The 22,500-nt window shown below is 43.1% G+C and overlaps 3 protein-coding genes across 13 annotated transcripts in view; 2 read left to right on the top strand and 1 right to left on the bottom strand.

Annotated features, from left to right (window-relative positions):
- Window positions 1–5,622, top strand: part of LOC113570286 (serine/threonine-protein kinase DCLK2-like) — a 14,122-nt gene extending 8,500 nt beyond the window's left edge. The window contains exons 9-16 of one of the 2 annotated variants that reach the window (XM_035521690.1): window positions 2,209–2,328; window positions 2,541–2,687; window positions 2,952–3,085; window positions 3,233–3,407; window positions 3,519–3,599; window positions 3,759–3,848; window positions 3,991–4,012; window positions 4,413–5,622. In XM_035521690.1, coding sequence (XP_035377583.1) covers window positions 2,209–2,328; window positions 2,541–2,687; window positions 2,952–3,085; window positions 3,233–3,407; window positions 3,519–3,599; window positions 3,759–3,848; window positions 3,991–4,012; window positions 4,413–4,429 — 786 coding nt within the window. In that variant the 3' untranslated portion in view covers window positions 4,430–5,622. The remainder of the gene's footprint in view (window positions 1–2,208; window positions 2,329–2,540; window positions 2,688–2,951; window positions 3,086–3,232; window positions 3,408–3,518; window positions 3,600–3,758; window positions 3,849–3,990; window positions 4,013–4,412) is intronic. The other variant, XM_035521689.1, reaches the window with a different exon arrangement.
- A 2,528-nt stretch (window positions 5,623–8,150) lies between these two features.
- LOC113570355 (SH3 domain-containing protein 19-like) lies at window positions 8,151–18,671 on the bottom strand. 5 transcript variants are annotated; one of them, XM_026998715.2, is made up of 16 exons: window positions 18,437–18,669; window positions 18,237–18,348; window positions 16,944–16,986; window positions 15,932–15,972; window positions 15,790–15,850; window positions 14,146–14,263; window positions 13,667–13,892; window positions 12,066–13,136; window positions 11,580–11,671; window positions 10,908–10,939; window positions 10,463–10,625; window positions 10,201–10,272; window positions 9,851–10,116; window positions 9,473–9,672; window positions 9,172–9,254; window positions 8,151–8,817 (listed from the first exon to the last, which is right to left on the bottom strand). In XM_026998715.2, the coding sequence occupies exons 2-16, from the start codon at window positions 18,307–18,309 to the stop codon at window positions 8,689–8,691; spliced, it is 2,670 nt and encodes an 889-aa protein (XP_026854516.2). In that variant the 5' UTR covers window positions 18,310–18,348; window positions 18,437–18,669; the 3' UTR covers window positions 8,151–8,688. The 5 variants fall into 5 exon arrangements, with proteins under 5 accessions (XP_026854516.2, XP_026854517.2, XP_026854518.2 ...); XM_026998716.2 differs by having other exon boundaries at window positions 18,584–18,668; XM_026998717.2 differs by having other exon boundaries at window positions 9,851–10,113; window positions 18,237–18,671.
- Window positions 18,672–19,459: 788 nt separating this feature from the next.
- The window catches only part of LOC113570356 (protein FAM160A1), a 10,358-nt gene continuing 7,317 nt past the window's right edge, over window positions 19,460–22,500 (top strand). The window contains exons 1-4 of one of the 6 annotated variants that reach the window (XM_026998722.2): window positions 20,031–20,221; window positions 21,287–21,362; window positions 21,488–21,595; window positions 21,895–21,976. In XM_026998722.2, coding sequence (XP_026854523.2) covers window positions 21,546–21,595; window positions 21,895–21,976 — 132 coding nt within the window. In that variant the 5' untranslated portion in view covers window positions 20,031–20,221; window positions 21,287–21,362; window positions 21,488–21,545. Of the gene's footprint in view, window positions 19,484–20,030; window positions 20,222–21,286; window positions 21,363–21,484; window positions 21,596–21,894; window positions 21,977–22,500 lie in introns of those variants that run through there. The other 5 variants (XM_026998721.2, XM_026998723.2, XM_026998720.2 and 2 more) reach the window with 5 other exon arrangements.

Below are 22,500 nucleotides of genomic sequence, written 5' to 3'. Positions count from 1 at the left end.
TTAATTATGGTGGTTCGAAGATGTTCACCAAAACGATCAGCAAGCGAGAGATCCAACAGACAACTCTTGCAGTAACGCATGAAGAGGAACGGGTGATAACAATGGATCCTTTCACGCTGGCTATTTTTGCAGCTGTGTTGATAAATTTACATATAGCACATCCAGGCAAGTTACAGGCTTCAGTACCACAGTTAATATTCAACTGGTTATTTCTCTCACTCTCCAGACAAGCATGCCTGTGATGTTCTGTCTCATCTGTAGGAGATTAGTGGAAGATTCTTTAAAAAGGGGCGTGGTCTCTGCAACGTCCTAGAGGATTATGAAGTGTTTATGTATAATATTAGCCGCTTATTTATTTGTACGATGCTAACTGAGCCCTGAAGGAATTCTTGTTGGCTTAATAGTAAGTTGTTTATAGGTCAGTACATCTATTCTATAGGCACCCTCTATGACTGCCTTAGGAAATCCACAGTCATGAAAAACACATTTCCTTACTTTTCTGGAGGAAGTCTTACTGCAAATTCTCTTAAATCATAATACTTGTGAGTAAGGGATGGGTTTTTGTATGAATGAGAGTCTGTTGATTTAGAATAGATGGTAATATTTGAATTTTTCGACTGAAAAGTTTGTCCTCCTGCCTAGAGCGGATGCATATCCATATATAACCGTATACCATTTTCTGCATTCTACAAAATAAAAACTGTCATATAAAGCATTATTGCAAGTTTTGCCCACATGAATGAAGGTAATTCTAAATAAAGCATATCTAGCATTTTAATGTACTTTTAATATAAATGTTGTACAAAACCCAAAACTAAAATAACTGATTACACAAAAAGGAGAAATGACTGATATGAGCCCTTGCAATGAAAAGCCATTTATGTTGCATGTGCAATGGGTTGTCATCTGGAATATTTCTGTTGGGCTGTGCGAGTGCTTCCTTCTTATAAAGGTCTTTTCTCACACCTGGATTAATGACAATGTCCATTCTTTTGTTTAAAACCTGAAAGGCAGAGATTTGTCATTCTTCCTTTTGGTAGGTTGTTTTTCTTTAGTTAGTTTGTTAGTTAATTTGTTACTAATTTGTCTTTCAAAGATTAAAAACATTTCTAGGAGGTGCCCAGTAGGACTTCATATTATATATGTCCAGAGCATCTAGAATAAAATGAGCATGTAGCCTTAAAGTCCAAATTTTGTAGTGTCATTAGTAGACCTTTGGATAGTACAGTTTTTGTCAGTTCCCAGTCACTGGGAAGTGTGACTACTTAAAATACACAGGAAAAAGAATCCATCTGGTACTTCTGTGTTTTCATGAGTTTTCCTCAGCAAAGCCCATTTCTTGTTTTTACTACTAGTTATGAACTGAAAGAGACAGCGGTTGGATTAAGACACAGAATGTCAGAAGTGGGTTAGAATTATGATTTGTGTTTTAATATTGTCCATGTCTTCATTAAGTTCTTTATCTTTAGGCATGGATTCTTTGAACATAGCTGCTGTCTGCTACCGCTGACCTGAGGTGTTGATTGTCCTTATTAGGATTAAAGTTGAGATGGCACTCCCTTTGGAAAGATGTCACACCAACAGTTGGCTACAGTTAGCGTTCAAAGCAACAGTTACAGTGCAAAGCATAAATTTATTTAAGTAAGTAACCACTCTACTGTAGACGTACCATGAAAAAAAGGCCTCATACATTACTGCAGGGGTTGTTTATTGTATCTGTTGAAATAAATATCATTGGCTCTACACTGGAGAAACCAAGGGAAGGCTTGCTCATTTTGTTCAACACCTTCAGGCCATCGGAATTAAGGATTTATCACTTCCAGTGGCGAGGCATTTTAATTCTAAAGGACACTGCATTAATGACATATCTATTTGCATTGCTGTTTGTTGTTATGGCAGTGATGAAGTAAGGAAACCCATGAAAATTATGTTTTTAAAGATCTCTCGTTTTGAACACAAACTGGTTTCACCTCCTATAACTCCAAAAGCACTTTGCTTGCACAGCTGAAGTACCTCTGTCCTAAAAGGTCCTGTTTCTATGGAGACCTTGTGTGCTTAATTGCAGTTGTGACTACCTCTACATCTAACAGCTATGAAATTGCACTAAAAGTATTTTTTGACACAAAAACACATTTGTATGCTAATATTCGGTTCAAATATAAAATTACCAAAAAGCACCCAAGACCTCTTTTGGTTTGGCCTTCGTAGGAGCACCTGATAGCCAATGAAGTGGCAATACTGCGACGTGTCCGACACCCCAGTATCATTCTGTTAATAGAGGAGGTGGACACTCCCACTGAACTGTACTTGGTCATGGAGCTCATTAAGGTAAGCTTTATTACTGGCTTCACACTGTGATTAATCACACACACACACACACACGCACACATTCACTTCAGCAGTAATTGATTAGACTGGAGTTTTTAACTTGAGATCAAAGAGTCTTACCATTTTCATCTTAGAGGTAGTCATTAAAATCACTGGATGTTAGAATTGACGATACTATAGTGATTGTGTGTGTGTGTGTGTGTGTTTGATAGGGAGGAGATTTGTTTGATGCCATCACCTCATCCACAAAGTACACAGAGCGAGATGCCAGTGCTATGGTGTACAACCTGACCGGAGCTCTCAAATACCTGCACCGAATGAGTATAGTACACCGGGACATCAAACCAGAGAACCTATTGGTACACAAACACTCAAATATGTACAAAAACACTCACATAAAAAACACATACAGTCAGCGCAGTGCACAGGACATTAGAAGAAATATTGGAAACACTAACCTCAGTGCCCTCCACCAGGGGACACAAAGACTCAGACATGCACATATTAAAATGCCTAAACAAATACTAATGCACTAACAAACACAGCAAAACACATGGTCACTTAGTCTTGTCTGTTAGGGTATCAAATGAGGAAATTCACACACCCTCATTCTCTCTCCTTAGGTGTGTGAATATCCTGATGGCACCAAGTCTCTGAAGTTAGGGGACTTCGGGCTAGCCACTGTAGTGGAAGGACCGCTCTATACGGTCTGTGGAACACCCACCTATGTTGCGCCAGAGATTATCGCAGAGACAGGGTAAAATTGTGTGTGTGTCGGGGGGGGGGGGGGGGGGGGGGGGGGGGGGGGGGGGGGGGTGTTATAGTATGTACTAATAATATATTTATATCATCTATCTGTATTACAGAGGTAACGATTTCCCACCTCTTCCTGTGTGTGTGACAGATATGGTTTAAAGGTAGACATCTGGGCTGCCGGGGTGATAACATATATCCTGCTGTGCGGATTTCCGCCATTCCGTAGCGAGAGGAACCAGCAGGAGGAACTATTTGAGCAGATTTTACTGGGCAGGCTGGAGTTCCCCTCCCCTTACTGGGACAACATCAGTGCCAGTGCCAAGGTTCTCAACCGCCACTAACACTGCTCCCGACTGACCTCTGGCCTCACTCCTGGTTCATGCCGGCTGGTGAGACTTGATTGGTTAGCTCTGGTCATGTGTGTTCCTTTGCAGGACCTGATTGGTAAGATGCTGCAGGTGAATGTGAGCACACGCTACACAGCAGAGGAGGTGCTGTCTCACCCATGGGTGCTGGTAAGACACACATCCACACCAACTTGTTCAGTTCGTGTGCACCAGTCGAGCTCCCGAAAGCCTTGCACCGTTTCCTTTAAACCCTGAAACGTTCAGTGCGGCTGACGGCTTGTTCCAGGCAGATCTTTTAAGCTCCGTGTTTCGCGTGTGTGTGTTCAGGATGATGCTATACTGGAGAATATGATGAGTGAGACCTCCGGCGCAGTCGAGGCAGAACATGTACACGACAGCACGGTCGCCGAAGCACAGGTATGACCGTGTGTGTGTGTGTGTGTGTGTGTGTGTATGTGTGTCTGTGTGTGCGCTCGCACACACAACGGTACGTTAACACAAGGCATCGAAGGCCTGTTTAACAGCCTCTCCTCTTTCCCGTTGTCCACACGCCTTGCAGATGGATCAGGCACAAGGGAATGGTAAGAGCAAAAAGCCTTTTAAAACATACTCACCATACACTCTATTTTAGAAACGCATTCATAAAAAACACCTTGGGGGGGTACAGTTGGACATTAGATATTTGCCATGCTTATTTTGCACTAGCCACACTCCCTCTCTTTATCAAGGTCGATTTCTGACCACAGGGGGTCTTGGGTTCGATGCTGTATCACTTTGGACCCAATAGTGACCCCCCCCCCACCCCCCATTATACACTCCCAGCAAAACCCACCACCCAATTAACATGTGGCCTGACCAGCGATGAATGGGGCGGAATATAAAGGGAGGCTGACAAATTGTGTATGCCATCTGTAATGGAACATTCACAAAATAACCAAATTTGGAACAACCCTCTATAATTGTTTTTGCATTATGTTTTAGAACAGAGCTCAAGATAGGCTGAGAGGAGTCTCTGAAGGACTGGCAGAGGAGAAGAACCCTTAAAGGAATACTTCAACCAAAATCGCCAGCGTGGCTCACACTGAATGAAGGCTAATCTGGAACAGGAATAATACCAGCTGCCCTCCGTATTGACTTCCATTCAATAGTGGCCCCATACGTTTTTGGGTGAGGTATACCCCCAGATGCGACCCACTGTAAAACGTACCGAGCTGTGACTAGCTACACCAGACCAGCACGCTCCTCCCCCTATCTCTGCACTTTCTGCTCATGCTCCCTACGCTGTTCTTACTTTATGTCCAGTATTCTTTCTTTGCCCCTGGCCTTCTGCCCACTCCAGTTCCCACTTATCAGTGTTCTCAGAGGAGCTGGACTGGTCAGCTGACCCTTTCCCACATACAGAGCAGCTTTAGTAAGATTCTTCACCGAACAAGCTACTCTACCCTCAGCCCTGCGCCCTTGGCTTTACTGCTATGGGATCCTAAAGGGGCCGAAATGAAGAGGCCGGCCTATCTGAGGCGTGGTAGAGCACCCGTCGTGATATGCCAACACCTGTCGGGCGCTGGCACTCTGCGAAGTCTGATGCCTTGGAGAGTGCCTGGTCTGTGTCCGGCTCGCAGATTCTCCAGACAAACCAGCGACCTCATATTCTGCTACGCTGTGCCCTTCTTTACGTCTCTGTGTATATACAGTGTCTTGATGTAATAATCATCAAACTCAGTTAGTAGATACACCCATACAGTGTGCCATTAGACTTTAGACCCTTCAGCCATTACTCTGACTATACATCCAGTAGACATCAGTTCTTGTGTAAATGCATCAGATGCTGTGCGTGGTGTGTGTGCGTGTTCCAGAGAAGAAAGTCTCTGAAAGGTTTTGAGCTGGCCTTCAATTGATGAAGAAGATAAGAGTATTGTATTGTTCATTTATGTGTGTGTGTGTGTGTGTGTGTTCGCGCGAGTGTGTCTGTGTGTGTCCATGAATTGCCGCCTCTTGTCCTTTTTCTGATAGTGTTAATTCCTATTTGAGAGAGAGAAAGGAAATTGTGAATGGTGTTGAAAGATTGTGTCATGTTAAGTGTAATAATATAAAGTTTTGTACCATGGTTACTTGGGCCAAATGACTCTCGTCTACAGTGTAATTACAGTTGTTTTTTTTTCATCCTTTGTTTGTACTACAAAAAAAAAATACATCTTTAGTAGCTGAAAAAGTGATGTTTCTTTATTTACTCGTCGATATTATAGCCCGGACTATACACCGTGAAGCCAGTTCCATATTGATGGGACATATTACAAAAGACTTCAACAAACTGCATCAGTCAGCCCAAAGGCATACAAAGAAACACAAAAAAATCAGTTCACGTTCATCTTCAGAGAAATTGGTTAAATTCATTAAATTTAAAATCATAGCAATCTTGCCAGCAGGTGGCAGTGTAATAATGCGCCAGTTTGTCTAATCTTCCTACCTTTTAACATTTAAGACTTGTCTGCAGTCTGCTTATTGTCCCGCAGAGCGGGACAGCTGATTTAACAACGTCTGTTAAATCAGCTGCACCTAATATTAAGATTCAGAGTGTCCTTTAGTAGAAACGCATCGGTGACTTTTTGAGCAGTCCTGGGGCCGCCTGGCTGATCACTGCTCATTCCCAAATAGCCTCCAACACCCAGGTTTCTAAATATCTCCAGTAAAAGCACCAGCAGTACGGTCCACGCCCCCCGTGTCGTGGCATTTCGCCTGGTCGCTGACGCACGGACGTGACCGCATGCGTCTGCTTAACAGGACCCGGCAGCGCAACGCGTCGGCGTCAGCGTCTGAGGACACCCTCGGGCAAAATGCCGCAGAGCACAAGCGCTGAGACAGCAGCAGGCGCCAGTCCTGCAATTATCACGCCACACCTCGAAACTCAGCAGACGACCGAGGGATTTGCCCACTGCCTGGAGGTAGTCCTGTGCACCAACGGGAGACACGCAAACCTACATAAGTGGTGTGTTAGGTGCAGGAGGTGCTTTGGAAGGGGAACGCCTCATCCTCGCATGCTTGCCAGTTCTTTTCTAGCGTTTCTCTGTTAATATCGCAAAACATATTGCAGCGAGCTTTTGGCTCAGAAGAGCAGAGTGCAACTTGGAGCCAAAGAGACGGTCCTCGATGACCACGTCCCCACATCTACAGCATGTTATGCTATTAGGCGCAGCATCCCCATTTCTTGGCACATTTCCAAGCCATAGATCTTCTCCAAGGTCAACCATGCCTCTTCAAGGAGTTAAATTTATTTATTTATTTATTTTTTTAACCCAATCCTACTTGCTATTGGCGTTATAAAGTTTCCAACTCTTGATGCCTCCAGCAGGTCTCTGTTGTGTAGGGAGCAGGAAATGGCCAGCACGTGATTCAAACTCTTAAGATGCCATTTCCATCCACACACAGGTTTCAAAAGGGCTCCACTGGCTCCTGCCCTCTGTTCTAAAGGTTATTCATACAACAAAGATTACAGAGCGCATCATGCACAAAAGATGTAGCAATAAACACAAATACATAAACATTCATGTGTCCCTTGGTTTCAGGATAAAGGCATTCATGCTTTTCTTCCTTAAACAGATGCTGTAAAATGATGGCCCCAAGTAGTTTAAAACTCTTGTCGATTTATTCAAGACTAATAACCTTTTGCAGACCATTGTTAGAAACCAGTCATGGTAAACTTCTTGCATCATTTGAACAATTGCACATCATTTCTGCTATTTACTGATTTTTTTGAAGAGCCCAGTCAAAAGATAAAAAATGGACACCAAACGTCTGTCTTGTAAATGAAATGTCTTCCTCTTGTGTCTATTGACAAATGAGATGATTCCCACTTTGAGGGCAAATGCTGTGAAGATTTTAATGGTGCTAATTTTAGTTTTTTTGTCTCCACCTGCGCAGGTGAGAGGTTTTCGGTTCTAGTGGCCATTTCTCCACTGCAACAGCCATTCTCCAGTGACCAATAACACAGGATCCTGTTCCCCAAAAACAATGTAGTGTTACATCATCACATTTCAGAAGCCTTAGAGTTTACAGGGTTTCCCCATTTCGCAAGGATTAAATGAAACACGGATCTCCACCTCAAAACACAGGCATCCAGTGTTTCAAGGAAGCACAGATGTAACACCAGTTTTTATGCAAGACAACAAAAAGTACCATCAGTGTGCCTTACTTACTTTTGCAAGCCAATAATAATATCTATTAAAAACAAACAAACAAACAAAAACATACCATATTCTAAAGATTGTTAGTAGTTGGCATTGTTTGCTGTTGAATTGATATTGTTGAAAAGTTAAAAACTATTTACCTAGACTGTTTATGGATTTAGTATTGCCTTGGGCTTGCGTTTGGCCTATAGCTGCTTGTACACCCTGCAATTAGCCTCCCAATTAGCCACCAATGTTCATGCAGTTTCCCTGGCCCCAAGGTGAACGCTCATCAGTGACCACCAGGCATTCACTGGACGTGGGTCGGGAGCGTGGACACTTCTGATGGACATCATTTATGAGACAGTCCTCGCTTTAAGACATAAACATGGCCTGTTTTTAGGTCAAGGCAGGGTCTATTCTTATGGGGAGAAGACTGTGTTTGAGATAAAAGCCCACCTGGACCTGTGCCATTAACCGCATGCACGTTTGTTATGGTTCTAGAGGCACATGTGCGTGAGGGACACGAGGAGCCAGCAAATACACACACACACCCGTCTTTACGAGAATGCATCTGGGTTTAATCAGGGTTAACAGCTCTCTGTCCCATCTTTCCCACAAATGTAGTCCTAGAATACAAAGGGTTTTCAGTGGGAAGTCACTATTCACAGTCCAAGACTAGGCGCAAGATACGGCAGATTACACACTCCACACCAGATAAAAACATACACAGGGAAAGCATTAATACAAACGCATCTAAAATCTGTCAGCGTCAGTCTGGGAAGGGTTTAACTTGGCATGCCCTCGTCGTTCTACCCTCTTCACAGTGTGGCTATTTCAGAACAAGCTCCCAGCACCAGAGCAGGGTCAGTTGGCTTTGGAGCGAGAAAAAAACCCAAAAACAAACGGTACAGGTGAAGTATATATCACGACACATTAGGAGATGAGCCTCAGCAGTGAGTAGTGAGCGCTTTACAGCTGTGGTACAGTTGATTGTGATGGAGTCCGGTTAGGCAGGAGGCTTTCAGATATGCACGAGTGTTGACACCGGTTTGTTTTCACATGTGAACAACCTTCACTGGTCAGCGCTGCATCCGTTACGGAAGTGATTCCGGGTCTTTGAGAACCTGAATGTAAGATTTGGGCACAATTCCCCGTCTCCCACGGAACTCCCCCTCGAACCACTGCTCATCCACAGACTCCAGAGAGCACACTATGTCCCCCACCTGCACACGTGCACACACACACACACACACATCTGAATACTTGAACATACTGTAACTTGGTTCCTTAGTATTATCCCTAAGAATTTTACACATTGTGCTTAGAGCCACAATCAGTATTATTACGGTACACTTGCACAAACTAAACACACACGCATGGATCTCGTTACTCTGTGAACATTCAAAAGCTGAGTTCTCCCAGACACCCTCTAAGCCTGGACCGGATTGCGCCTCAGTGAGGATGATTCATTTAATGAAACCGCTGTCCACGCTTAATCAACGTCCGGGAGACCGGACGGTCGAGCTACGTTCGAAGACGCACGCGAGAAAATGTGCAATATGGAAATAGTTACGCACCTTGAGACAGAGTTCGTCCTCACACTCTGGTGTGAATTCATACATGGCTCTGCCTGTCTGTTTCCCTCCCACATAAGCAGGGGCTACAGTGTCACAAGAAATGAAGGGAAAAACATAATGGCTTAATTTTTGTATATTCTTATTATCCTAATAAATCCTTTGCATTCCATTTCTGACAGTTGATATTCTATTGAACACATTAAATACATCAAATAAAACATACATAAATTAAACACACATTACATTAAATAAAACCTATATTACATACATTACATAAGAACTAAAAAGTACAAGTGTATACCAGGTGATTCGCATGTAGTTTTCCTTGACAACGAAACTTCCGGAATGGATTGGACAAAACTGATAGGAAAGAGGCCCGTGTGTCCACTTAGGCTGCCACGTCCCCACTCATCATTCACACGCTCCAGTAACGTGATGACATCACCTTCATGCAGCGTCAGCTCATCCGTCTCACCTTCAAATGCAAACTGGGCTACACAACTAGACAGACAGAGATGAAAAGTGAGAGACCAAAAAAATCAGTTATTAGACGTGCATTAAATAATTCTACTTTTTTGTTTTTGGCATGAATTGATCTATTCCTTGCATACGGTCTTCTGGCTGTCGGAAACGTGATAACAGGATAATCGGTGGTTATGAAAAAAAAACCCCACAACACCTGTCACCGACGTTCAGCCGGGCTCGTCGTTCTTCCTGCTGTTCTCCCTTCAGCTCCTGCTCTGGCTGTCGCACTGTCTTCGCCTTCCGCTCTGTACGCTGCTCTCCCCTCAGCTCCTGCTTGGCCCGTGGCTGAGAGGTGGGCTCGGCTGGCGCCGCCGGACACGCGTCCTCGTGAAGGTCTCCGCCTCGGCTTTTCACCTCCCTACTGCTGCGCGCTTGTCTGGGAGTGTGTGCGTTGTCCGTATGTACCAGGAGGTTCTCCTTCTTCAGCAGAATGGAGAAGGACTTCAGCATATTCACCCATTAGGTGTACATGTGTGTGTGCGCACATATGGTTGAATATTTTACCTGGGAGGGGGGTTCCTCTCTTACTGTCTTACTTGCAGTTTGGTTCTGATTTGCACTTGCTTGAACTTTGCTCTGGTGCGCGCGCACACACACACACACACACACACACACACACACACACACACACACACACAGACACAGACACAGACACAGACACAGACACACACACACCTTTTTAAGCCAGCCTCAAATTTATCGGTAATGTTCCTTTAATGACAAAATGAATGTAAATGTCCATCTTTTCAAATCTTGTAGGTCTTACTGTGTAGTCCTTGTAGAGAGGATGCCCTGGCTTAGGTCTAGGTGGCAGGGGTGGGCCTCCTTTTGGTACCCTGCTGCCTGGGAGCTGATTGGCTGTATCATTAGTCTGGGAGGAGCCTGCTGATTTGATGAGCTTGATTGGAGGAGGACGCAGAGGGAGCAACCTACATTCAGTTGACGTAAAGGAATAAAGAGACAAATGAGATCAAATATCAAAGAGAAACATGAGAAAATGGGAGGGACTTACTGTTTAGTGCTACCTGCTCTGTGAGTGTGAGACCAGATTCTGCTCTCACACATGTTTTGGGGTTTTTTTTTTAACTCATCTATTACAAAGTATTAGCTTACATAACCTCAACATGACCTCACTGATGGTTGTCAGTAAATAGGGATTCAGTACAAATCCGGGGCAACAAACACACTTACTCACTGTACATCAGCCTTACCGAAAAGAGGGTGAAGCTTTATCAACAGTGGCCTACACAAACACAAACACACGAATTACTTGACAGAGAAGTCATGTGCTTTACACAAACCGTAACAAAAGCTTTTAGGCTCATTACTCACATGGCACATTAACTCTTTAAGTGATTTCATTTCTTTCTTTCCTGCTGGCCTGATATTGTTTGCATGACATGAATCCACCTGCCCTTTTCAAAGGAGCTAATGAGCGCTTTACGGATCTGCGATGCGCAACGTGTCTGTTCAGGTCACCACCCGCTGGACGAAACCCAGCGGGGACCTCTCGGCTTTGAGAGGTGACTGGTGGTAAGCAGCCCAAGTTGGGCCGAGGTCAAATGCCTCGGGGGGGGGGGGGGGGGGGGGGGGGGGGGGCGCCGCCGATATTTGAACACAAAAGGCACCGTCGAAGGTGAAACGGCCTCGGAGACTCCCAGAGTAACTGGGCAGATTAACCTGAGGTGCCTTAGGTTGAGCAACGGGTGAAACATATCCCTGAATGTTTAAACACAGGCACAGGTAAAGAAAGAGAAAGCACAGCTCACATGCATGTGTATCCTCATTGACAAGCATTGGAAAATCTAAATAAACAAATATTTTTTGAATACTGAATAACTGAATACTGCAGTAATATGTGAACAGTGGTGAAGTGAGATTACCCTTCCAGAAGTGCGGGATGCTGATGAAGGTCTTTTCTGGGACTGGGGCTTGGCTGGAAACGGGGGACGTTCCTGCTTGGGGCCAAGGGGACCTGAGGGAGAGAAGGAACTGGTTCAGTATCTATGGCATAAGTTCAGGCCAAATCAGAACAAAACTTCCTACCCAGTCAGAAACGTTAAGATTGTATAATGTTTAAAAATAGTGGAAGGACAGGTGTTGGCGTGGAAATCCTGAACAGTTTTCAGACAAAAGCACAATGACTCATCAACGACTTCCAAAGCCATGAGCTGAAAGTCACTGAGTTATGACGTCCCGTTTTTAATTGCTCTATAATTAAAGGATTTAAAGGCTTAATTGTCCCATTTATTTACATTAACAAATGGTGGTTTTAACACTTTGTTTGTCCCCTTAGGGTATGAATAAATTAGGAGTAGCCCCCCGCCTCCCCTGACCCTCAAAACAAAAACAAAAACACACACACACACCTTTCCCTCTTTCGGGTGACACCATTGCTGCTCTAGGAGTGGGAACAGGTGAACCAGAAGCCTTTGGGGGCACCGCTGCGGTCGGATGCCCAGACAGGGCTCCTTCATCCTGGGCAGCAGCTTTAGACCTTCGGGCCGCCACCGGATGTCCGGCGGGTCGAGCGAGTCGGCCCGTCTGTGGGCTGCTCTCTTCCGAGGTACTCTGCTGCTGTTGGGACGTGGCTGTTTTGTTAAGCACGGGCCTAGGGGCAGGCACTGGAGGGCTTAGCTTTTCCTCGGACTTTTCTTGCTTGTGCTCTTCCTCGGACTCTCCCTGCTTGCTCTTTTCCTTGGAAGGACTTTCAGCCTCCGGGACTCCATGTGTCAGGCTGGGTGGTTTTGGGGTTCCTGGCAGTTTAGGGTTCTTAGTTCTTGGTTTTGGTTTTGGTCTCTCTAAGGGTTCTGAAGGATGAGGTGAAATAAAAAAACTCTCAGAAACATCATCATCCTCCTCTTCTTCTTCACTCTTCCCACATTGGTCACTTTCGCTGTTCTGGTTACTTTGCAAACACTGCTCATCATAACCAAAGACATCCAATAATTCCTGTAGGTACTTATTAGAGGCAAATTCCAAAGAACCATCAGTAAATCCTGCAAGAGCATGCACAGTGTCATCATCCTTGAGTCGCACTAAAGTCTGAACTTTGACCTCTCTTGTCATTGGCTGATCCAGAACATCCTCTATGATGACTGGCTGCAAACCACCTTTCGAGCGAGGATGTGGTCTGGGATGTGCGGACACTTTTTGCTGCGACGGAGGATCGTGGGAATCTGGGGAGGAGTCACAGAGTGTGGGGGCGGAGCTGTGGCGAGTGAGATCCACTGTGACATCACTGTCACTGAGGTCATTCCGAGCTCTGCGCTGTTCCGACAGAGGTCCGCTTGGAATCTCACTACTGAATGTGTGGAGCAGGCTGCACGTGTCACATGGCGAGTCAGGTGAATCCAGGTCGATCAGCGAGCGCGTGTGTACAGGTGCGGGTTTAGGCATGAGTGGCAAGGCAGGGGGAGGCGGTTTCGGGGGTCTACGAACTGGAAGTAAAACAGGAAACAGAAATCCATCATTTTCCCTTTTTATTTTTCCACTATTACCGTTATTCTCCCCATTGCTCTTTTTATTCCGCACAACGTTATACGCATTTCACTTTTAAAAGTGCAAACTCTCCATTTTTTCACTCATCAATTTTAATGATTACTTGCTCGACAGCCTACGCTGCTCTTCACCGAGACTGGATCACTTTTAGAACAGAGGTTGCAAAGTAGGCAGGGGGGGAAAAAAAACAAAACAACCAAACCCCAAAAAAAACAAGAAACAAAAAACAACCAGACGACGCCCATCTGTCAACTTTTCCTGGTGTAGTTTCATAATCTCGGTGCTGGTGCTTCAGAACACTGGGCCACATTTCTCTCAGGGATTCCTCATAGCATTACGATGAAATGTGTTCACTAAGGTGAGTCTTTAGAAAAGATTTTAAAACTGCAGAACTAGGCGTAATATCTGACAGCGATGACAGGGCTATAAAGTAGGAGCTCACACCAGCGACGCCTGCTTTTGAACTTACCTGAGCGTCTAGTACGGACGCGCGCTGGAGAAGGAACGTCGGTGTCGGTCTGCGTGGCGATGGTGGCAGTAGACGGATGGGGAGCAGAGGATGAGGAAGAAGGCGGCCTGGACGAGGCAGGGACAGCAGAGGACGTGGATACAGCAGAAGGGGTGGGGAGAGAGGAGGAGATGTTTTCCTCGAGGCTCTTTTCTCGGATCACCTGTTCGTATGAAGGTGGAGGAAGCTGAGGGGGGAAAAATGAACCAAATTAGGCTGTTTGTGAGATCCAACGGGATACCATCACGCCCTTCATCCACGAAAGATGCTGGATATACAAATACACTGGAAGGGAGAACGTTAAACATCGCAAACTCACTGGACATCCGTGACTTACACGGAACGTCACAGTGGAAAATCCGAGATGTGGCACGGAATTATACGAAAAATCTCTAAGACGGCGTGGTTGTGCAAAACAGTCGTTTTGCAACCGTTCTTACTTGCACTGTGAGAATACTGCTAGTCCAAGTGGGCTGGGCAGAGGGAGCAGCCGGGGTCCCGGGGTACCAGGCGTTGCTGGCCAGTGGTTCAGCTGACAGGATTGTGATCTCTGGACGTCTGCAGTGCCGCGACAGCCATTAACAAAGTTCAACAACACAGACTACCAGGCAAGAGGGACGTATTCCACTTAGGCCATAAAACAGCAGGTCTTAAAACTGATCCAAAAAGCCTGACAGACATGTTTACGATGGCTTGAAACATGACTGGAGATGCAGTGTAGGTGCAGTAAAACTAGCTGAATGCAAATTCTGAGGTGAGTAATGTCATTCTCAGAAACCATAAACCATAGTTCTTGTTTTTTAATGAAAGAGAGAAAAAAACAACACACAAATCTGGATGGTACCAACGATAATTAATGTTGTGTGAATCTGCCTGGCTACCTTGCCACAATCGATATTTCAAGATTAATGTTGTTATAACACATAGGCAACTCCATAAATGTAGGCACCCTTAATAAAAATGAGCTAAAATTAACATTAAAAAAGAACCACACATGCAATGAGTGAATAGTTTCAGGTTTAATTAAATGGGTAAGCCTTATCCTTTTATTGTGAAAAATATTTTGGAGCAAAAAAAAAAAAAAAGGTTCCTTTAGCAACACACATTTTCATAAAAATGCAGATTCCAAAAATACTGGAACCCCAAATTTCAGTATTTGGTGCAGCCTCCCCTTCTGTAGTGTTTATTAAAGTTGGAGAGATCTTGGACTCAGAGGTCCATTGCAAAGACTCGATTTTCTGTTGGTGCAACCTTGTTCTGACATGTGCTCTGGGCACAGTCCAGCATCAGCCTTCTGGCGTTTGGGCTAAAACAAAGGATTTCATTACCCCGCTAACAAGAACTCCTGGACCACTGATACCAAAACAAGCCCAAATCATCAAAAAGGGATTTCTGTCTTGGTCTCAGGCTATTTTCATGTAACGTCTTTACTCTGGTCCTGTTTATGTTCACTGGCAACTTCAGCTGCTGACATTTTTTCTTCTTCCCAATCACATATTCCTTTGGCTTCATTTATAGTATTTTTCAAGGGTACAAACAATTTGCCACGTTTTTAACAGAAGTGACTATTCTGAATGGCCCAAACTTTTGCAGGAATGATTTTTATTGAATGAATAGTTAGAAATGTCCCCAAATATTTGTGTAAAAAGAGAATCATTGAATGCATTACCTACTATACATCTGAATAACTTTTTTGCTCATTTTCATAAAAGGTGCTAATATTTCTGGAGTAGACTATATGTTTGCAATATGTATGTAGTCTAATAATTTATATAAGTAAATACTATTTCTCTTTCATTTCAGTATGGTACTGAATTTTGTATTTGGGTAAATTAAAAAAAGAACTCCTGCACTTTAATCTTGGACCAGCAGAAAATGTTCTGTACTGCAAGTTAAATATCTTCCGATTTGTTTTCAACATTAAAACTTAAACAGTGACAAATGAGCTACAAATGACTCAAGTATATTTTGTATGATACTGCTATAATGCAATGTAACGTTTTTTGTTAGTTTGTCTGGAGGATGGGTGTTGTCTCTATGGACTAAAGTTCCTGAGACAGAAAAAGGCATTTATGTGCACTCACCGTCTGTCTCTGTTGTGGTCTATTTGGGTAGATGATCTGAAAGATGTTGATCTGGTAGATGCTAAATTTTTTTTGAAAGAAAACGGGTCAAAACATAGTAGCTGCACACAGCGCAAACCCTGCAGAGCAAAGCCATACTCACTTCTTTTAATGGCATTTCTTATCGAAGAGAATGCTCCTTGACTGCAGGAAAAATAAGAGAGAAGGTTATGTTTTATAGCGTTCTTCAGCTCACGAGGAGCATTACTCAGTTATGAGTCTCTCTCGTTCCACTTGTGAGTCATCTACTGTCTGCAGCAGTACTTTCCTGCAAATGTTAGGTATAATGGGAAAACCTCTCTCCTTCACAGAGCCTCCAACCACATGAACATTCCCCACCAAACACCAACATTCCAATATCAGCTGTTGGATTCACAAGCCTCAGGAATATGCCCACTCGCTAAACACATTCAAAGATTCATAACCTGGGCGGCATCGTTAACTGCATTTTGGGTAATAAAACACACGGTCACTTCTTCTAGAGAGTAAATGACACTTCTTCCTCACACAGCTTATCAGGTTGTGGGCTCACACACACACCTACCCTCCATGGGCACAGAGCCATGCTAACGAACACAAACATGACTCAAGCTCGGGCTCGTGAAGATAAACAGCGGTGTCTGTCTCATAGCTCATAAAACTGCCAAAACTACAGTTCCCCCCATCTCATTCAACAAGTGTTTCCAGCAAAGCAGGCCTTGAAGACGTTACAGTGATTCAGCACAGCAACTGCTATTCTCATAGATCTGCCCTATAACTGTGGTGGCTCAGTGGTGAGGCTACTTGCCTAGTAATCAGAAGGTTGCCAGTTCAAGCCCCACCACTGCCAAGTTGCCACTATTGGTCCCATGAACAAGACTCTTAAGCCTGAATTAGTCAAATTGTATTCAGTCACAATTGTAAGTAGCTTTGGAAAAAAGCACCAGCTAAATGCTGTAAATGTATGAAAGAATACAGAATGTTAGTTATTATTCAAGCCTATTCCTGAACACATTCAACACCAAACAAACGGTCATCAAAACACACCTAAACATATATGAGTAATAGAGGAACAAGTAAGACTTGTAGCTTTGGGATAAGCATTTCATGCTCACTCCCCCAGAGTTTCATCTCACCTGCTGGAGTGGCGTTGTTCAGGCTTGTTCCTCTCCACTCGCTCTGTAACACACACACACACACACCCTTCAAGGGGACTGTACAAAGTGGGCAGTGTGACACTAGGGTCACTGCCTTTACAGAATGAAATAAAAGTAACCACACTGAAATGGAGAAACAACCACACTCATCCCCGATAAGAGTTGAGAGTTAGACTTTCAGTGCATTTTCTCAGGCAGGTGTGACCACTACTCCACTAGCATGTGAGGTAGGGAAATGGGTCAAAGATGCAGTGATGTAATCAGTGCCAAACAAACAAATTACATAATTGAAAAAGACTTGCTGATCAAGTCTCACCATGTAGGCCATTATGGACACATTCCTTCTTCCAGCTAGGATACTGGGATCAACCAGGGATAGGACAGCAGACAGCATGAGCAGAAGAAATACTGAGACCCATCAGGAAGCTTTTTCTTAAATGTGGTCTGGAATTAAGTCATGGCATATATGGCCACTCTTCAGTTGACAGGCCACACAAGTTTGTCTTGGTGCCTCGATGAACACACCCAATACATGCCATCAATAAATGATTTACAGAAACCCCTTGGGTTTGTGGTACATTATACAACTTCATTTTCTTGGAGAGAGACAGCGAGCAAGAGAGAGACTGTGTGTCGATTCACATCATACTAGGAGATTTAACTGTCACATGACACAGTGGTCTTCTTGTCTTACCTCTTAATTGTAATCCTTACTAAACTGCCAGGAAACAGTTTGCACACCACTTTGAAAACCTCATGACCACAAGCAATTACAGGTTTGGGTAGATGATTATGAACTTCTATTTTAGTTTACTTATTCGTTTTGAGTGTAGGCATAGTCTGTACTTTAGAGGCAGACTTTGATTACTGTCTACAAACATTGTAGAACACGAAATTCCTATCATTCCACATGCTACTGAGAAGTCCTTCCCCCCGAAGTTGTAACAACAACAACAATTATAATAATCTAGAAAAATTAAAAAGTACTAGAAATCTATTCTTATCATCATCATCATATTCATGATTTAAACATTCACTCCAGGATGCCTCCGTTCCCAAGACGAAACTAACCTGTCACCTGAACACAACATACGCTTTGTCGCCGGTTTACAGACTTCATATCGGAGACAAAATAGTATGATATTACCATATGTTAACGTCCTTTGCAACACTGTAGCTGGTTCTGTGTGCTGAAGTTTGCCGGTGGCACCTGTTGTCCTATTAATTTGATCACTTCGTCCCAAATAAAAGCGCAGAAACCAAGTACCGTACCTGAAGATGCGTTCGCCCGATCTCTTGCTTCCCTCATACTTTCCTCTTCATCTTCGATTCTCGCCTCAGCCATACCGACGGAAAAAACAGCGTCGTGCAGGTCCTTACACGTCTAGCGAAAATTATAGCTCATTATAGCATTTTTACCTTCCCCTATTCCCGTGGAAACTACCAGAGACAGAGAGGGAAAGCAGGACTACCTCTGAAGCCCGTACAACTTCTAGTCCAGTTTAGCGTGTATTCAATTACAAGCGGTTCAGCGGCTCAATAAGCTCCTTTCGAATCCTTTGAGTGTGTAAACCTGACCTTTCTGAGTTAAAATCGAATAAAACAGTACAATTAATTACCTAAAAGTGCAACAGGCTCGAATATCTACTGCCCGGACGTTTCGGTACGCTCCCACGTCCCTACGTCAACAGGAAGTTATTCTCTCTGGGTAAAACAAACGAGGGAGGCGCCAGAATTCCGATTGTCACGGATTGATATTTTTCAAACCAATTTCAAAGTAATCAGTTAGATTTTCATTTTAGATAATGATGCACGTAGACGGCGTAATGGGGGGAAGAAACATGACTATAGTCTGCGCAGTCTAGCACGGCCGATGTCCTGACTGGATGAACATAGTTTCCACTCAGCAGCGCCTGCCGTGTTCCGTCCCCGAACAAGCTGTTTTAGGCCTAGGCCCAGAGGTTTTCTGTCCCACGTCTTATATTTGCGCATAATTACACAATAGCATATTCCAAACGTCATCTAATACGATTAGATTTGCGATTTGACAATGCAAAACAGTCATGGGTACACGAAATGTATTGATCAAATGGCACAGTCAGAAACCACTAGATGGTGCTTGAAACCTGCGAGTGAATTCCAGGCTTTGTACTCTGTACTACTGGGAGATTATTTGCCTACATTATACACGTTCGCATTATGTAAAGATATTTATTAAACTGTACTGTAGTTCGCTTAAATTGTCGTAAGTCATCTTCTGATCCATTCAGCGTTACCCGGAGTCATCATGCTTCAACGTATGACTATTGCATAGACGACTGGATATGAATATTATAAGTGTTATAAACCCACGTTTCGCATTCAAGACTTTGTTAAGTATGTATTTTGAAAAGACACCCCCCCCCCCCCCATTCACACAAGAGTTTCCAAACGTGCTTGCAACAACGTCTTAATTTTATTTTTTTTTGTGAGCCCCCTTGTTTTTACAAATTTTAGTTACGGAACGAAACTACGCAACGGTGAGTATCACACAATCTGAGCGGTAAACACAACAATGAAACAATGGACAAGATCTGCTTGGTAGGCATGAGTTTCTCAAAGTTAACTTTATTTGTTGATAGAGGAACCAAATAGTTTCTCCATCATACGGTGCTAGATTTGACATGAAGAAGCACCATGCAACATTGCAAATCTAAAATAAGTACACACGATAATAATAAATAAAAGATATTTAAGCACAGGACAGGACAGTAGTCTAAACGGTAGTGGTTATGGTGCATTGTTATTTTACATGTATTATACAGTGCACGTTCATGGCTGGTAATACACATTTTAAACATTATTAGAGGAAAATTAGATTAGTGATTAAAGTGTAATCTCAAATGTAAAGGGACTGGGTGCAGTAGATGGTGCCATAGACGTAAAAACAGAGCTGAGATAGCAGGTTACACACAGCAGTCTGCAGTTTATTAGCATTTACTGCCATGAACAGCTCTACACTACATAGGTACAGTTAGTTAATCCAGTTATCCTAATCCAGGGGGCGGGGATTAGGTCGCATTCTGAGCGCACTTTATATGGATTACACCGGGACCTCCGAAAACGTAGATCGAGTCTAGGCTATAAGCGTGTAGGACATAAGCAGGTCCTCCGATCTGATTTCGAGAAACATGTATACTTTAGTCAGTTGACGGGATTTAACAGGAATTTGATGGGTTTTTCTTTCCCAGGAAGCAAAATTTGCAACCGTCTAGCGGGTAAGATTTGTGTCAGATTGCTTTTTTGTCGCGAGAAGAATTAGATGTGTCCCATTTTCTCAATATATACTGAGCCTTATTGTCCTTAAACTTTGATTCAATCTAATTTTCTACTTAAAAGCCTTTCAAGTCGTGTGTGGACGAAGAACAAATTGGATTCTGTTAATGATATATAGTAGGCGATTCTGTCATTGTATATGGGGAGATGTTAGGATACAGTTTACAGTACGAATTTCTAAAGAAAGACTCTTATCTAAAACAAATCTTGCCAGTAACACGTGATCATTAATTTTAAACACAAAACAGTTGACACTGCGAGAAAATATGGATGCATAATTCATATTTAATCAACTAGTGTTTATAATTAATATTAGTAATAATTATGAATAATATCTCATTAATACTTAAGAGATATTCTACAAGGTGTTAAGATAACATCTCTGGCTTATTAGTTTTACAAGAGCTGCATTAGAACTTCAAAGCTGAATAAAAATCTCTGTATTCAGACCTCAGATAAAAACCCTTGGAGATGTAACATATAGGACAGCAAGCTTCACAGTACAGCAAACTCACCCTTTCTGGAATAATATATATATATATATATATATATATATATATATATATATATATATATATATATATATATATATATATATATAAACTTCCAGGTGAAGGTTTTGTTTTAAACCAAACCAAAAATGTACACATTTTTAAGTTCACCTTTTTCAGTGTAGCTGAAAGAACTACATTTAAGAACTACATTTCACACAATCCAGAGCGTGCAATTTATTTCAAAACCTGTAGCTTGTTCACCATTCATTAGTTCTTAAAACTCACATTTTAATCAGCTCATTTAGCCTATGGCAAAAAATAATAATAATAAAAATCTCAAAATATCATGCCTGTTTAATATGTATTATTAGACTTAGACGAGTCATTTATTAATTTCTCTCTGCCTGTTTCCCTGGGTATATTATACTCACAGATTGATATATTTGTTGTCTATCCTAACACAACGCCCCGTGTGAGGTTTTAAAAAATTAATCCATTCACCATTTCTGACAGAGCTCAGTACAGTCTGGCGACACACTCTTGTAGTGAAGGCGCTCTAGCTGGCTTTCTACTGATACTATGTATAGAGGTACAAGCATGCAGAACTACGATGTTTCACAACTTAGTGAAAAAATTATGATGTTTCTGTCCATTTGCATATATGTAAATTTCTCTGCTCCCTCTCACCCTCTCTCTCGCTCTCATTCTTAGCAGTGCACTCCATGTGCAGTCCTGGCTGTGTTTACATAGGAATTCTGGGGAATGCTATGGAATGCCGAAAATGTTAGAGCAGGAGCCTCCGCCCTGGATTGAAATACTAAGGTCAGCTCCTGTCTCGACAGGCGACTCAACAATCAGGAAGATGGCCTACATCTAAGAAAGGCTTTGGCATCAACAACAAAGGGAAACCTTACAATAGCACATTTAATGGAGTCTGACGTAATACTTTTTAAAAAATCTCGTCTTTAACAATTTTGCTCTTTTTGAGCAGTAAATAGTTTCCTCCATACCTGGTCTTGCTGCTGTCATTTAGCAATCATGACGATGAGCCAGATGTCACTGTGCATTACGGTGTAGCTCCTCCCACCTGCTGACAGAATGTTGTCACATGTGTCCTCCAGTAGAAGCAGGGAGCAGGTCCCAGACCTTAGGGGTGTGGATCCTGAGACCTGCATGATTGTCTTCAAAAATCACTGGGTACAGGTAAGAACGAATCCTTTCATTTCATGCTTTTTAAATGATTTGTTTTTCCATCAAACAATCAAACCCATTTGGCAGATGCCCTTATTCCGAGTGACCTACTGAACTCCTTGCTTTCTCCTTGAAAAACTCTGTCTTATGCTAGCACAAAATAGGCTATAAGCAAAGGATATCCTCACGCATCTGACCTGTTAGACAGAGGAGTCAGTATAAGTACAGTAAGCAAGTGTAGTTTTTTGTTTGTGTTTAAAGTGACTGGGGACTGTTCAAGGGCCTCTCAAAGAGTTGGAGCTTCAGTATACGTCTGAAGACAGAGACTGCTGTGCAGGGACAGGTAGTGGAAAGTCAGTCTGGGTTCTTGTGTGGGAAAGAGTCTTGAGGTGTGTCATACCTGCCTTTTGAGGAGTGAGGGCTCAAGGCGAGCATGAAACACATTTACAACATTCGGCAGATGCTCTTGTTCAGAGCGGCTCGCGTATTTAGCAGTAAACTTGTATGCGTGCTCCCTGGGGGTCAAACCCATGACC

This window comes from Electrophorus electricus, chromosome 22, assembly GCF_013358815.1.
Source record: "Electrophorus electricus isolate fEleEle1 chromosome 22, fEleEle1.pri, whole genome shotgun sequence".
Classification (NCBI taxonomy): Eukaryota; Metazoa; Chordata; class Actinopteri; order Gymnotiformes; family Gymnotidae; genus Electrophorus; species Electrophorus electricus.
This window is presented reverse-complemented; position numbering and strand designations above follow the sequence as displayed.